Below are 12,533 nucleotides of genomic sequence, written 5' to 3'. Positions count from 1 at the left end.
TTTTTTTTTATTTATTTTTTTATTATTTTTTTTTTAATGTTTTTAGATTTATTTTTTAATTAAATTAATAAAAAATTAATATTTTAAAGTGAGGTGGGGGTGGCCGTAAAGCCACCCCATGGGTGTTAGGTTGGCCTACGAGCCACCCCGTTGGGAGGTTAGGGGTGGCCGCAAACCCCATATATGGGTTGGGGGGTGACCGCATGAAAACATTAATATTTTTTTAGATTTAATTTTTTAATTAAATTAATATTTTAAAGTGAGGTGTAAAAAAAGTTGACGTGGCAAAACAATGAGTTTTGAGATTGAATGACATATTTGGAAGAAAATGTAATAGAACGACTTATGACATCTTTTCGATTGAGTACTCTGGAACTAAAAATTCAAAAAAAAAAAAAAAAGTTCAAATTTTTTTTTTTTTTCAAGCGCTGACATAAAAATTTATTATAGATTTTCCCCTTTTTTTATTTTATTTATATATTCTGCTTTGTCTTTGATTTATTTTTCCTTTTGCCTTCAATCCCAAACAAATCTTTAATCTTAAAGCCCCAAGACTCAACAGTTATAAATTTGAATGCATTTTGCATTTTGAATGGCTAAGAATTTGCTTAGTTATTTTGGATAAAAGTAAGAAATTAATAAGCTATTGTGAATGTTCTTATAGCGCCAATCAAACGACGAAAAAGTAATTTTTTATAGTGTGTAAAAGATAATAATTTTGTGAAATTTTAATTAAATATTATTTCAGTTTTGTCCATGTCTTTTGAAGGTACATATGTTATTAATTATTTCATCTGGTGTCATTTGCATCTTTGAGGAAAAACAAAACAGCCATTTGTGTGGAAGTCAAGAATAATTTTGGTCAATTCTAGTAGATTCAAATGATGCCGAAGTTAAAGGGCTATTCAGGTGCTTGGAGATTTATCCATAAATTCCTATATATGCTACAACGCATGTACAACGAACTATTTCCCTATTTACCCACACAAAAAAAAAAAAAAAAGGTGAGTTGCAGAAGACACGAGTCCGGCATTGACAATAGCTGATAGGTACAAAACTTATGGTTTGTTAGGTGCAGTGGGAAGCATGGGTCACGTGATTAGTTATACTACTGGTTTATTTATGGCCGACGTAATTCAGGGGCGGGGCCCATGATTATGATTAATTACCAAAAGCTCGTTATTTCCCCTTTCTTCTAATTCCCTCACGTCCTTCGGTTTATGCTGCTGTCTGTCTCCAGTGAGCGGTAGACCTCTATTATTATTATTATTTTAATTTTGTTTTTTCACATCCTAATTCCATCCATTTAATTACAGTATAATATAATAAACTCTCAAATCATTTAGATCGTAGTATTAGATGCCTTTGTCTTTGCCTCCTTTGTATCTTTTCTCCAAAATCCTTCCCACAGAGAATCTCCCTCTAAAACAACACCGGCAGCAAGAACAGGAACCCATGTTTCTCGGTCTCATGAAACAACAGGAGTAAAACAAACAACAAACAACTTCCCATTTCGGTTATCCTCAACCGCAGCGTCAAAAATGGGCGTGTTCTGCTCGAAGCCCTTCAAGCTTGTCTCCGTCGTCCTCATCGCTGTAACTCTCTTTGTTACCCCTTGTTGTATTGCTGCAGACGACGTCGTTTATGGGGCGAGAAACTCTTCTTCCTCCCCACCGCCGCCACCTCCTCCTCCTCCTCCTCCTCCTCCGCCTTTGTCCAATGGGAAACCGACAAGTTTCTCGCCGTTTAGGCCTAGCATAGCGATCATAGTGGCAGTCTTGACCACCATGTTCTCCGTCACCTTCCTGCTCCTCCTCTACGCCAAGCACTGCAAGCGTGGAAGCGTCGTCGTCATCGGCCACGCACCTCCGTCGTCCGCCGTCAGGAAGAATTCGGGTATCGACCGGACCACCATCGAGTCCTTACCCGTCTTCCGATTCGGATCTCTCCGGGGCCAAAAGGATGGGCTCGAGTGCGCCGTTTGTCTCGCTAGGTTCGAGTCCTCCGAGGTCCTCCGCCTGCTCCCAAAATGCAAGCACGCCTTCCATGTCGAATGCGTCGATACCTGGCTAGACGCCCACTCCACTTGCCCGCTCTGCCGCTACCGGGTCGACCCTGAAGATGTGCTTCTTATCGACGAAGCCAAAATCCTACCCGAAACCCACCCTGTTCCACCACCGGAGAACGAGTTCGTCGTTATCAACGTCGAGGGGTCGAACCCGGGAATTCGGCGGGTTTCGGGTCGGCACTCTTCCGCCGGGGAGAGAGGGACCGGGTTCTTGCAATTCGTCCTGCAGAGAGCAGCAGAGCCCGGTCCTCATGATCTGGCGTCGTTCAGGAGATCCCTCGACAGCGCGGGCTTAAGAAAGAAGAGCGAGTCTGTAGCCGTCGGATGCTTTGACCGTCCCCGAAAGGACGGACTCCTGTTGACGGACGACAGGACAAGCTTGGAGCGTACAAGGTTCGAGCACCGGATCATTGTCTCCCCAGGTGCGGGTGGGTTCCACCAAAGGTGGAGCGACGTGCAACCCTCCGATCTGCTGTATCTACAATCAGAAATGATAATGAGCGACAGCCGTAGATTCTCGTCGTCAGAATCAGGATCTCGTCCTCGGCAGCAGCACCGTAATATGACTGGCGGGAATGGGTGGTGGGGTGGCAGAGGCGTAATAAATGCAAGAAGCGTGTCGGAAATCACGGGCCTAAGCAGGTTCCCAAACACCAACGCTCCAGCGTGTAGTAATCAGATTCACAGCCATGATGATGATGTTGATTCCCGACGGGCCGGGGTTGTATCGAGGTGGTTGGCGTGGATTTCGCAGTCACGGCCATCGCCAGCTGTACGGTCGGGACGTACCACTGGAATTGCAGCTTAGCTTTAGCTTTAGTTATACACGTACACTGTACACAACAGGAAAAGAAATAACTGCTATGTTTGTTTCTTCTTTTCAAGAGGAGGGGGGTTGCTGCTAGATGCACGGCTGGAGGGACACATATCGCAGACGACCAAAGAAGAAATTTTTTTTTTCGAGAGTACAGCAGTAGACCACGTGGGTCGAAGAAGCACAGCACAGCACAGTGGACATTTGTCGCATTCAATTATTTCTCCTCCCCGGAGTAATTTTAAAATCTTCTCTGATACATGCGATGGGCGGGCATCTGGATTGGTGCTTGTTCCGACTGGAGTAATAGAAGAAGAATAGAGAGATCTTTTTTATTTATTTTTTAATTATGATTAACCTTTCTGATCAATTTTTAATCCTGGATTAATTACTCAGTAGATTCCAGATCTTCTGATTCATGCTTGGACAAGTAGGCGGTGCTTCGCTGGCGTTTGGCAAATTTGATTACATGTTTTTTTCATTGTTCCTGCAAAGGTTTTGGCTTCTTTACATTGCCGATATTTTTGACTTTAAATAATACATTCTTTAACAGACCAAACATGTCAGAAAAAATTGTGTTGGGTAAATTTTTGTTTTCTTTATATTTTTGATCAAACATCCAAAATGACAAAATAGTTTGGAATTATTTCAATTTTTCCAAATTACTATTGAATATATGTGGTTTTTAAAATCATAATCGGATCAAAATGCAATAATAATTTATTACAAATTTAATAATAATTTTAAAATTCACATCACTTTTGAAGTACACATAAACACGTGATGTAGCGTTATTTTGAAATTTATCACAAATTCAATAGTGGTTGAAGATTTAAAGTATATTATCACTGCAATATAACACAAACAAGACACAAAAGGAGAGAGTTTAACATTATTCTTATTTCTTTCACCCAAGCATGTCTTCCGTTCTTTCCTTTTTCTTTTTCTTTGATGCTGCCGCACCCGTCCTTTTGTTGCATTAAGTTGTGACTTGCAAATCAAACCCTCCAATTTTATCTTATATCGCTCTAAGAATGAGATGTCTTTTAAAATGATTATTTACTCAAAATTCAATAACGATTAACCACAAACTTAATAATAATTTTAGACGTCACATCATTCTTGGAGTGATATAAGAAGAACATACGAGAGATTTCTAACATTACTCAATGTGACTTAATCTTTGGGCAAACCAAGATGATTTCCCTCATAAGATCAATTCTCACAAATTGCAAAGGGGATTAATTAAAGACTGGTATTTAGTTATTTATAGGACAGGCACTATTTTAATTCTTGAAAAATACAAAAAAGGTTTCAATTTAGTTTATGAAGATTAGTAGGTTGTAAAATTTATATAATTGAAAAAGGTCACAATTAGGTTATTTACTATCTAATGAAAATAATAATAATAATAATAATAATAAGGATAAAGTAATTTTGATTGATATGAAATATGCCATGGGGATAGTTATCCAGTTGGCATAATCATGTCAACAAAAGATTGCTTAGATTTTAATTTTTTAAATTTAAAAATAATTTTTAAAAATGTTTGTAAATATAACAAATCATCAATTTTTTTTAGATCAAATATATATATATATATATATATGCGCAAATTTCCTTTAACTACGTCAATTACTATCAGAGACCGATTTAGGGGGGACCAGAGCCACTAGGGACCGATAGTGGCCCTAGTCCCCCTAAAACTACAAGAAGAAACAAATTTTAAGGCAATAATAATAATAATAATAATAATTTAAGGTATCTTTTGTTAATTGGTCTCTCTAAAAAAAAAAACTTTAACCCTTGATCTTGTCCCAAATTCAAAGCTCACTATATCAGAAATTTACATGACACCATTGTTTTGTCATATGTTTGATTGTAAGGAAGGACAAGAGTTTCCTCTAGAAAAATGCCAGGGTCAATTTTTTTTTTTTTTTTTTTTTTTTTTTTTTTTTTTTTTTTAAATAAGAATGAATAAAACACTTAACCAAAAATGCAAAGAAATAATTTAGAGTAATTTTAAAAGTTCTTTTTGTATCTCTCAAAAAATGAGATGACTTTTAAAATTACAATTTGATTAAAATTGAAATCAATCACAAGCCTTATAACGATTTTAAGAGTCCCGTCATCCTTGGATGGACACAAGAGTGACATAAGATGGACTTATAGTATTACTCCAACATAGAGGATTAATACATGTTCAACTATTTATAACTTGGATGATGTGGCTCTTAAAATTATTATTAAACTTATGATTAATCACTGTTAAATTTTAATAAGATGATAATTCTAAAAGTCGACTCTTTTTTTTTTTTTTTTTTTTTGACCCATGATTAACTTTCTACTGTTAGCAGTCTAATCCTCTCTTCAAGATCAGAATGTGATTCATAAGTTTCTTCACTGTTGAGCATTGGTTATCTCTTACAGCACTTAACGTGTTTGATGAAATGCGTCTCTCGTTTTTCCACTCATTAGAGAAAAATATGTTGGAGATTATTAGATAGAAATCATTGATTTTCAATTGTTTGAATGATGTCGAAAATGTTTTCTGTCGTTTAATTAGTACGAAAAATATTTTTCCACTGCAACTAGAATAACCGTTCAAGATTACCGAACTTCACCTAATATTGCCGCCAATGTGTTGATACAGAGTGATGAGCAACAGAAGAAAGGAACGAAGGGAAGAAGAAGAAGATTGAACAAGTTGAGAGAGATTGAGAAAACTGTATTCTCTGTATATTCAACCTTGATTACAATAAAGAAACAATTCTCTTTATATACTCGGCTACAATGATAACAGAATTAGATAACTAATCTAACTAACTTCAATTGTACAAGAAACAAAATTAACCAACTGAAAAAGGTTAAACAGAATTTTTGGATTTAATTCGCCATATTTTTTGCATAGCCATCTTAGCGTTGATGTGCATTTGACTGTAATTTTGAATATCTACAGCAATCTCATTATCCCATAGCAATGCCAATCCACCACTTCGTCCAACACAATCTACTACGAACTCACTCCCAAACCCTAGTTGGACTTTTAACCATTCCATCCAGAGAACTTGTAATTTTGTTTCTATAAGGAGAACCAAATTGGATCGCTCTTCCTTCACCATTTTGCGAAGGTCACGAACTGTCTGAGGGTTCCTAAGTCCTCGACAGTTGCAACTTAAGATATTCATTGCGGTGGGCGGGATTGAGCACCAGCCACCGCCTTATGGTCACCCAGGTTACCATGTTCCCATGTTCGTAAGCACTGCCCTTCCCTTTCTTCTGCTCACTCTCAATTCTTTCACCACCCTCCCTTCTCCATGTCTTTTTACGCATACTTGGGATACATCTGTCGTCGAAGCTACCTCATTGTTGTGTGTACGGGCCTGCTTTTTCCAAGTCCTTAGACTAGCCCCCAAAGGGAGAGAGAATAAGTAGAAGAAGAAGAGGAAAAACAAGTTCACTCTGTAGAAATATAATGACATCTTAGCCTATTGGTTTAGTTCAAAAGGCAATTTCTCCTCCTCTAAGAACATGATGCAGGATGAAGTCTGTGCATACAAGACTCACCGGTTGTATATATAAGTTATGAATAAAAGAAAAAGTAATGATATGCTAACAAATTAAACTTAGTTGAAGAATCACTTGTGAGGAATCTAATAGTTTTTTTCTTCCTCTCTCTGTGGGAAATGTTCAGAAAAAAGTTATTATGAATAATAATTCTCTCAATAAAAAATAAAGAACATTGTCAAAGTTATCACTAATAATAATATGTATTTGTGTTTTCCTTTCTGCTACTTCGCAGTGAAACCTTTTCCTTACGGGTGGACAAAAACTCGCCCAGCCCGCAAATTCACCCTGCCTCGGATTTTAAGTGTTTTTTTTGCGGGTATGGGTGGATTTCTCCTAACCCGCGCGGGGTGGGGTGAGTTTTGAAATTTTTTCCTTGCGGATACCTGCCCCGCCCGTCCAACCCCGCATAAGTATAAAACAAAAAAACCCTAACCCTAATCATTTTTTTCTTGCGCCGTTTCTCCTCTCTCTCGTCTCTCACATCTGCTCTCTCCATCTCCTGCTCTCTATCGTCTCTCTTGCTCTTTCTCTGGTCTGTTCTCTCTTTCTCGTTAGCGACTCTCTCTCCATCTCTCGTTTGCTTCTCTCTTTGTCTACATTACCGCTCAACATCCTCAGGCCACGGGCTACTGTGCCGCTCCCACCTCTAAACCACGATCAAGGTTTTTTTCTCTCTCTCTCTCGATCGGTTCCTGCTTCGGCTTGGTGATGGGCATGGAGTTGGAGACGGGGTTCACCAGAGAGTTCCTCGGCTGGAGAGGCCTCCAACCAAATTTTAGCCAGATATTCTAATCTTCGGCAAGGGAAGACCGAGTCGTTTGCATTGGTGACGGTTGTGTGTTTTCTGAGGGAGTTGTGAGATAAAATAGAGGATCACTATCAGGATAGGGATTGAGCTTTGAATTTGAAAGTGTGACACGCTAACGGCTACAATTTTCGGATGAGAGGAAAGCGACTACCCGACCACCATTTAGAGTTCCGAAATGCCCCTCACCTGCAATTTTGTTTCTATTCCTTCTTTCATAAGGGTTAGTTCCAAGTGGAGGGGGTGTTCTTATCTTAAGGCAATTTTTTTTTTGTTAAAATTATTTTTGTGTTCTCAAAACAAAAAAGCACTAACAACACAAAACAATAATACAGTTCTTCTTTCGAAAACGAAAAAACAGTTACAAAAACAGAAATTTCTTCATAAAGCATGATGCTATGAGTCGAACATCAAAATACCTATCACCTCACCATAAACAAGCCAAAATACCCTATTGTCTCGTGTATTGCAATGCCATTATATGATACAATATTAGCTCATGAAAGGAATCCAACAAAACATGGTAACTTGGGACACTTGAATGCCCAACAGCTCTCGACCCATGAATGCCAAAGCACTTCACACTATTATTGTATGAATGAATTGACAGCAGTGAGAATAATCTATATGTGTCTATTATGTACATGAGAGTTGGCAGCAAAAAACCTAAAGATCAAAGGTAATCCATTGGAAGCTCCCAATCATCCTCAGTTTCACTGTTCCTTCGTGGGAATCTCTGGTTGCCATATCTTCTTATGCTTCGACTGTATTCAGATCCAGCAGGTTTGTCAAAGTCTGCATATTCTCCAAGCTCATCTACGGAAGTCCCCACATTTTGGGTGCCCAAGAAACCCTGATTTAAGAAAGTGGAGGGATTTTGTGAGGCCTTAAATCCTGTTAAGCTGAGACTGTCTTTAAACCAGTACACTAATGATTGCCCAAAGAGAAAGGGCAGGTGTTCACTTCATGGATTTCCCAAGCATCTCATAGAAACAAGACAAGATTCTCATTGAAAGTTACAAAGTGACAATAAAAAATATATTTATATCCAGCAATTGGTAAGAAAATTAATAGATAACTACATGCATAGGTTATATGCATGCCATATAAGTGGGTACAATTGTAAAGAAGCATTGGCAAATGGCAAGGTGTTAATATGTGTGTTTCCATGTGTGCCTCTTTACCTGTGCATATTTATGAACCGTGTATATGCACACATCAATAAGTGGAATTTAAGATTTTTATCAGCATCTGAATATATGAATACAAATAAAGCATACAACAGAGTGAGACTGGCAGGTTCACTATGCTTGAAAAAATACCTTTGTTAACCTCTGTATGCGTGAGGCTGCAGCTTCATGCACGACAACTGCATCAGGTATAACTTCCAGCACATCCTCCACAAAGAGAGCATAGGTACTAACCTGAAATTACAAGCAAATTGAATTTGAATTTCATTGAGAATAACTTTTTGAATAAGAGGTATATTGTGAACTAAGGAGTACCAATACTGACAAAAGGCATGGATGTGATATGTTAAAGATATGATAGTATGATCATTCTTGGAAATGAGGATACAATATGATTGCGATGTGTTAATTAGTTAATCAAGAATTATATATTTGTGTTTACGTATTACATTAATTTTATTTTTATTTAAAAGGTAAATAACAAGCACTAAAAGGTTAACAAACATATCTAAAACTATTAATTAGAAAATAAGAGGTAAGAAAGAGGTACATAACCCTCATATACACCGGAAGCATACAAGAGAAGCCACCTAACTAGTAAGGGCAAAAATAACAAGAAAATTATGATAACTAATCACCAAAGGAGAAACATAAACAGCTGTCAAGAGGTACAAAGTGTTGAAAAATAAAGACTTAACATTAACAAAAAAATTTAGAATTTGTTGTTATTAAGAAGTTATTATTTTGACCCCAGCCATGTCCTAGATATATATCCCGGCCATGTCCACAAAGTATTCAACTTTAAATACACACACTTCATCCTTTTTTAAGTATCTGTGTTCCTTAGATTGACATATAATAGTGCAATACCAGAGAATTAACAACTGAACATGCAACCACAGATTCATTCAAAATGGTAAAAAGTAAATTGCAAGTAGTCTGCACTCAAATTATTTGGATTTCCTTTTAACTGCGCCTACCAAACTTGATGGAATAATGGAGATTCCGAATGAATCAAGCTCCAATGATTCAATGGCCCCTGAATTAATGTTAAAGCTATACCCCCGCACCTAGAAAATCAACATGTAAACTATAAGATAATTGTAGAATAGATACTGAGCAATGAAGATTGTCTGAGAAATAGACTCACCTTCCCAATATTCCGGCAACCTGGCGTTACAACTTTATATCCTACCTAACAACCATCACAAGTTAAAATCTCAAAATTAGATGTTTCTAGGAAATATTCTAAAGAAGCTAACACCGAATCCACTATCTACGGCCAGTCCCACAAATTGAGGCATCCAAGAGCATGTCTTCTCCCATCTGTTTCCCATGACACTTACAGCACAAATTCATTCTTTAGCTAAAGTCACATAGATATCAGAATGTCACTAGTAATTATCCTGAGCATAAATTAAATAGACTCGTTTTCACTTGGATGAAAACCAACTGAGTTAATGAACTAATCACTACGAGATAACAGAGTGATTCTATTGCACCAAGATGTCCAAACAGATATAATAGAAGGACAGCCATCCATGTTTTAGCCATGTCTAGCAACTTAAATTCTGAAATTTCTGTAGAGGTTCCACCTCATGTTTAGATATATGACTTGACTTAGGCAATATCCAGTATTACGTTTTCCAGACATTTTGGGTGCATCTTGTACGTTTCCTTCCATTAATAAAAATACTTCTCACAATCCCAAAAGGAATCAGACACTTTTTACTTCTTTTATTTTACTTATTTTTCTGGCTAGGATTGCAATTGACCATGTGTTTGTGGGACAAAGGCCTCTACCACTAAGCCATAAGCATTCATGCCAAATTTTTTCTCATGTACAGCCCACCCCCCAAAGAAAAGGGAAAACGTGGTGTAGACAATCATAACAAATGATATGTTCATTTTATAAGGTTGAGTGGGAGAAGAAACAACGGAACATACCAGGGTTTCCAGTCCAACCATTTTAAACTCATTCTCCATAACACTCTCATCCTGGATGAGAACAACGTCACCAACCTGCAAAGAATAACAGATTGCATAACCTACAGAATGACCAACAACGTCCTTAAACTTACAATCAAGACAGATAGCCGGAAATGATGGTTTGCAGATCTATAAGGCACCCAAGTTCCTTCAAAGAGGAGTCAAATATATCCATCAATTCCCTGAGAACTAGACAACTAGAGAATTTATTACATATGGTCAAAGAAAAGTAGACAACACATCACATGACTATGCTAGAATACTAGCACGAGAACTAACAGGACAGCAAACAAACCACCAAGCCACAACTCACAAGGATGGCGTTCATTGCCATACATCAAAACAGATATGCATATACTGAATATGTGAAAGAGGTCAGAACAAATGAACCAGCAGAGGGCAATATCTTAAACAATGTACGTTCCAAAAGCAACCCACATATGTTCATAATCATCCTTACCGGTCCAAGTCACCGTTTTAATTCCAAATTGTAAGAGAAGGAAGTCCATGCCATTGAAATGAAGAGTATATGTAACTAACATATACAACATACTGAAAAATGATATACTATACTTGTGGGCCAAGAGTTATCTATGTCAAGCTATAAAGAGAAAGATGGAAACCAAGTAACTGATCCCAATAAAGACAATAATTCCAAGGAAAAAAAAAAGAAAGAAAAGAAAAGAAAAGAGCAACTACCTGGCTGACGTCCTCAAGAAGAAAACTTTCTGATTCTCCAGAAAGCAAACTTGGCCTCACTTGCACAAACAAAACCACCCACTGAAGAAACAAAAATATATTCAATATGTTACAGCAACTATTTATATACATTATACTTCAATATGTTATTTATATACATTATATTTCAATATGTTACAGCAACTATTTATATACATTATATTATCACTTACAGATGTGGTGTCCACCCAAAGCTCCGAGACGAAGCCCAAGCTTAAAGCGCTTCGAATGCTGATCACTTGCTTGGCCACTATATTCGACCTCCGCATCATTTGTCTCCCTTTTCTCAGCCCCATCTTTCGAACTTCAACCAATTCACTCTGTTCTACACTTTCCTCGCCCCTTTTACTATTCTTCCCATCCGCCAAAGAACCTTTCAATTCAAGGATATTCAAACCCGAAGACGCCGTTTCATCCCCGTCGGAGCTGTTTTCCCCTTTCTCCTTGAAACCCAATTCGCCGTAAGACCCGTACTCCTCCTCCTCCGGCCCGGACACCTCGTTGGGGTTTCTGCAGTGGGATTTCGATAGCCTTGGGAAGTTTCGAATGTGGATGTACGGAATCGGTTCGTTCTGCGGCCTCCAATTGGATTTGGTGAGCCCGAATTTCCGATATTTGGTGACCGAAAAGTGTAGTGGGGTTGAGGAAAAGCAGTCACACATGGCGGTGGAACTCTAGGAACTCAGGGTTTCAGAGAGATTGAACCATGAAGATGGAGTGACTCAGTGAAGTACATGTAAGATCATTCCAATGGAAGAGCTAAATATTACTTTTATTTAAAATGGTTCTTCAAATGTTTAAAAAACCTCCTACATTAGATTAGCCAAAAGAAAATGTAAAATAGATACTTATTGGAAGAACTAAAAAAAAAAGTTAAATGTAGCAGCACTTTATAAGGAAGCCATTTTATTTTTTATTGTTTCTTTCACCTGTTTTCTCTTTTTCTCAAATCTTTTTCTACTTTTTCTCTACATGTTCTCTCTTTTCCTAAACTTTTCCCATTTTTCCTCTCACATGTTCTCTTTTTTTCAAAACTTTTCTCACTTTTAATAATATTTAAATGATATAGATAAAAATATAGCTAATCGGATGTAAATGCATTTAAAAATTCATTAGCTAAATTAGATAAAAGTGAATTTTAAGGAGCTATTTTGCATAAAAATTTGACTCTTCCATTGGAAATGCTCTAACTGGCCATCGAAGCCCGAGCGGGTTCGTTATGTTTTCCCTGAATTTCCCGTGGTGGATATGCAAACTGCAACATGGATAAAATAATTCAAAAGATTTGTAATAAAATTTGATTGTAAATTTAATTATTTTGTCACCTTAATTTATAATAATTGACATGTCAATTTGCAA

The 12,533-nt window shown here is 37.4% G+C and overlaps 2 protein-coding genes across 5 annotated transcripts; one reads left to right on the top strand and one right to left on the bottom strand.

Annotated features, from left to right (window-relative positions):
- The first annotated feature begins 1,370 nt into the window (after window positions 1-1,370).
- Window positions 1,371-3,324, top strand: LOC132189697 (RING-H2 finger protein ATL43). The gene has a single exon (XM_059604468.1). The coding sequence runs from the start codon at window positions 1,542-1,544 to the stop codon at window positions 2,874-2,876; it is 1,335 nt and encodes a 444-aa protein (XP_059460451.1). The 5' UTR covers window positions 1,371-1,541; the 3' UTR covers window positions 2,877-3,324.
- A 4,292-nt stretch (window positions 3,325-7,616) lies between these two features.
- LOC132189696 (uncharacterized) lies at window positions 7,617-11,910 on the bottom strand. Of its 4 annotated transcripts, XM_059604463.1 has the most exons (7): window positions 11,348-11,910; window positions 11,136-11,216; window positions 10,395-10,469; window positions 9,598-9,642; window positions 9,428-9,517; window positions 8,580-8,681; window positions 7,617-8,110 (listed from the first exon to the last, which is right to left on the bottom strand). In XM_059604463.1, the coding sequence occupies exons 1-7, from the start codon at window positions 11,834-11,836 to the stop codon at window positions 7,931-7,933; spliced, it is 1,062 nt and encodes a 353-aa protein (XP_059460446.1). In that variant the 5' UTR covers window positions 11,837-11,910; the 3' UTR covers window positions 7,617-7,930. The 4 variants fall into 4 exon arrangements, with proteins under 4 accessions (XP_059460446.1, XP_059460448.1, XP_059460449.1 ...); XM_059604465.1 differs by lacking the exon at window positions 9,598-9,642; XM_059604466.1 differs by lacking the exons at window positions 9,428-9,517; window positions 9,598-9,642.
- Window positions 11,911-12,533: the final 623 nt, after the last annotated feature.

Source organism: Corylus avellana, chromosome ca8, assembly GCF_901000735.1.
Source record: "Corylus avellana chromosome ca8, CavTom2PMs-1.0".
In the NCBI taxonomy this organism is placed as follows: domain Eukaryota; kingdom Viridiplantae; phylum Streptophyta; class Magnoliopsida; order Fagales; family Betulaceae; genus Corylus; species Corylus avellana.
The sequence above is the reverse complement of the archived record's forward strand: the minus strand, read 5'-3'. Positions and strand labels throughout refer to the sequence as shown.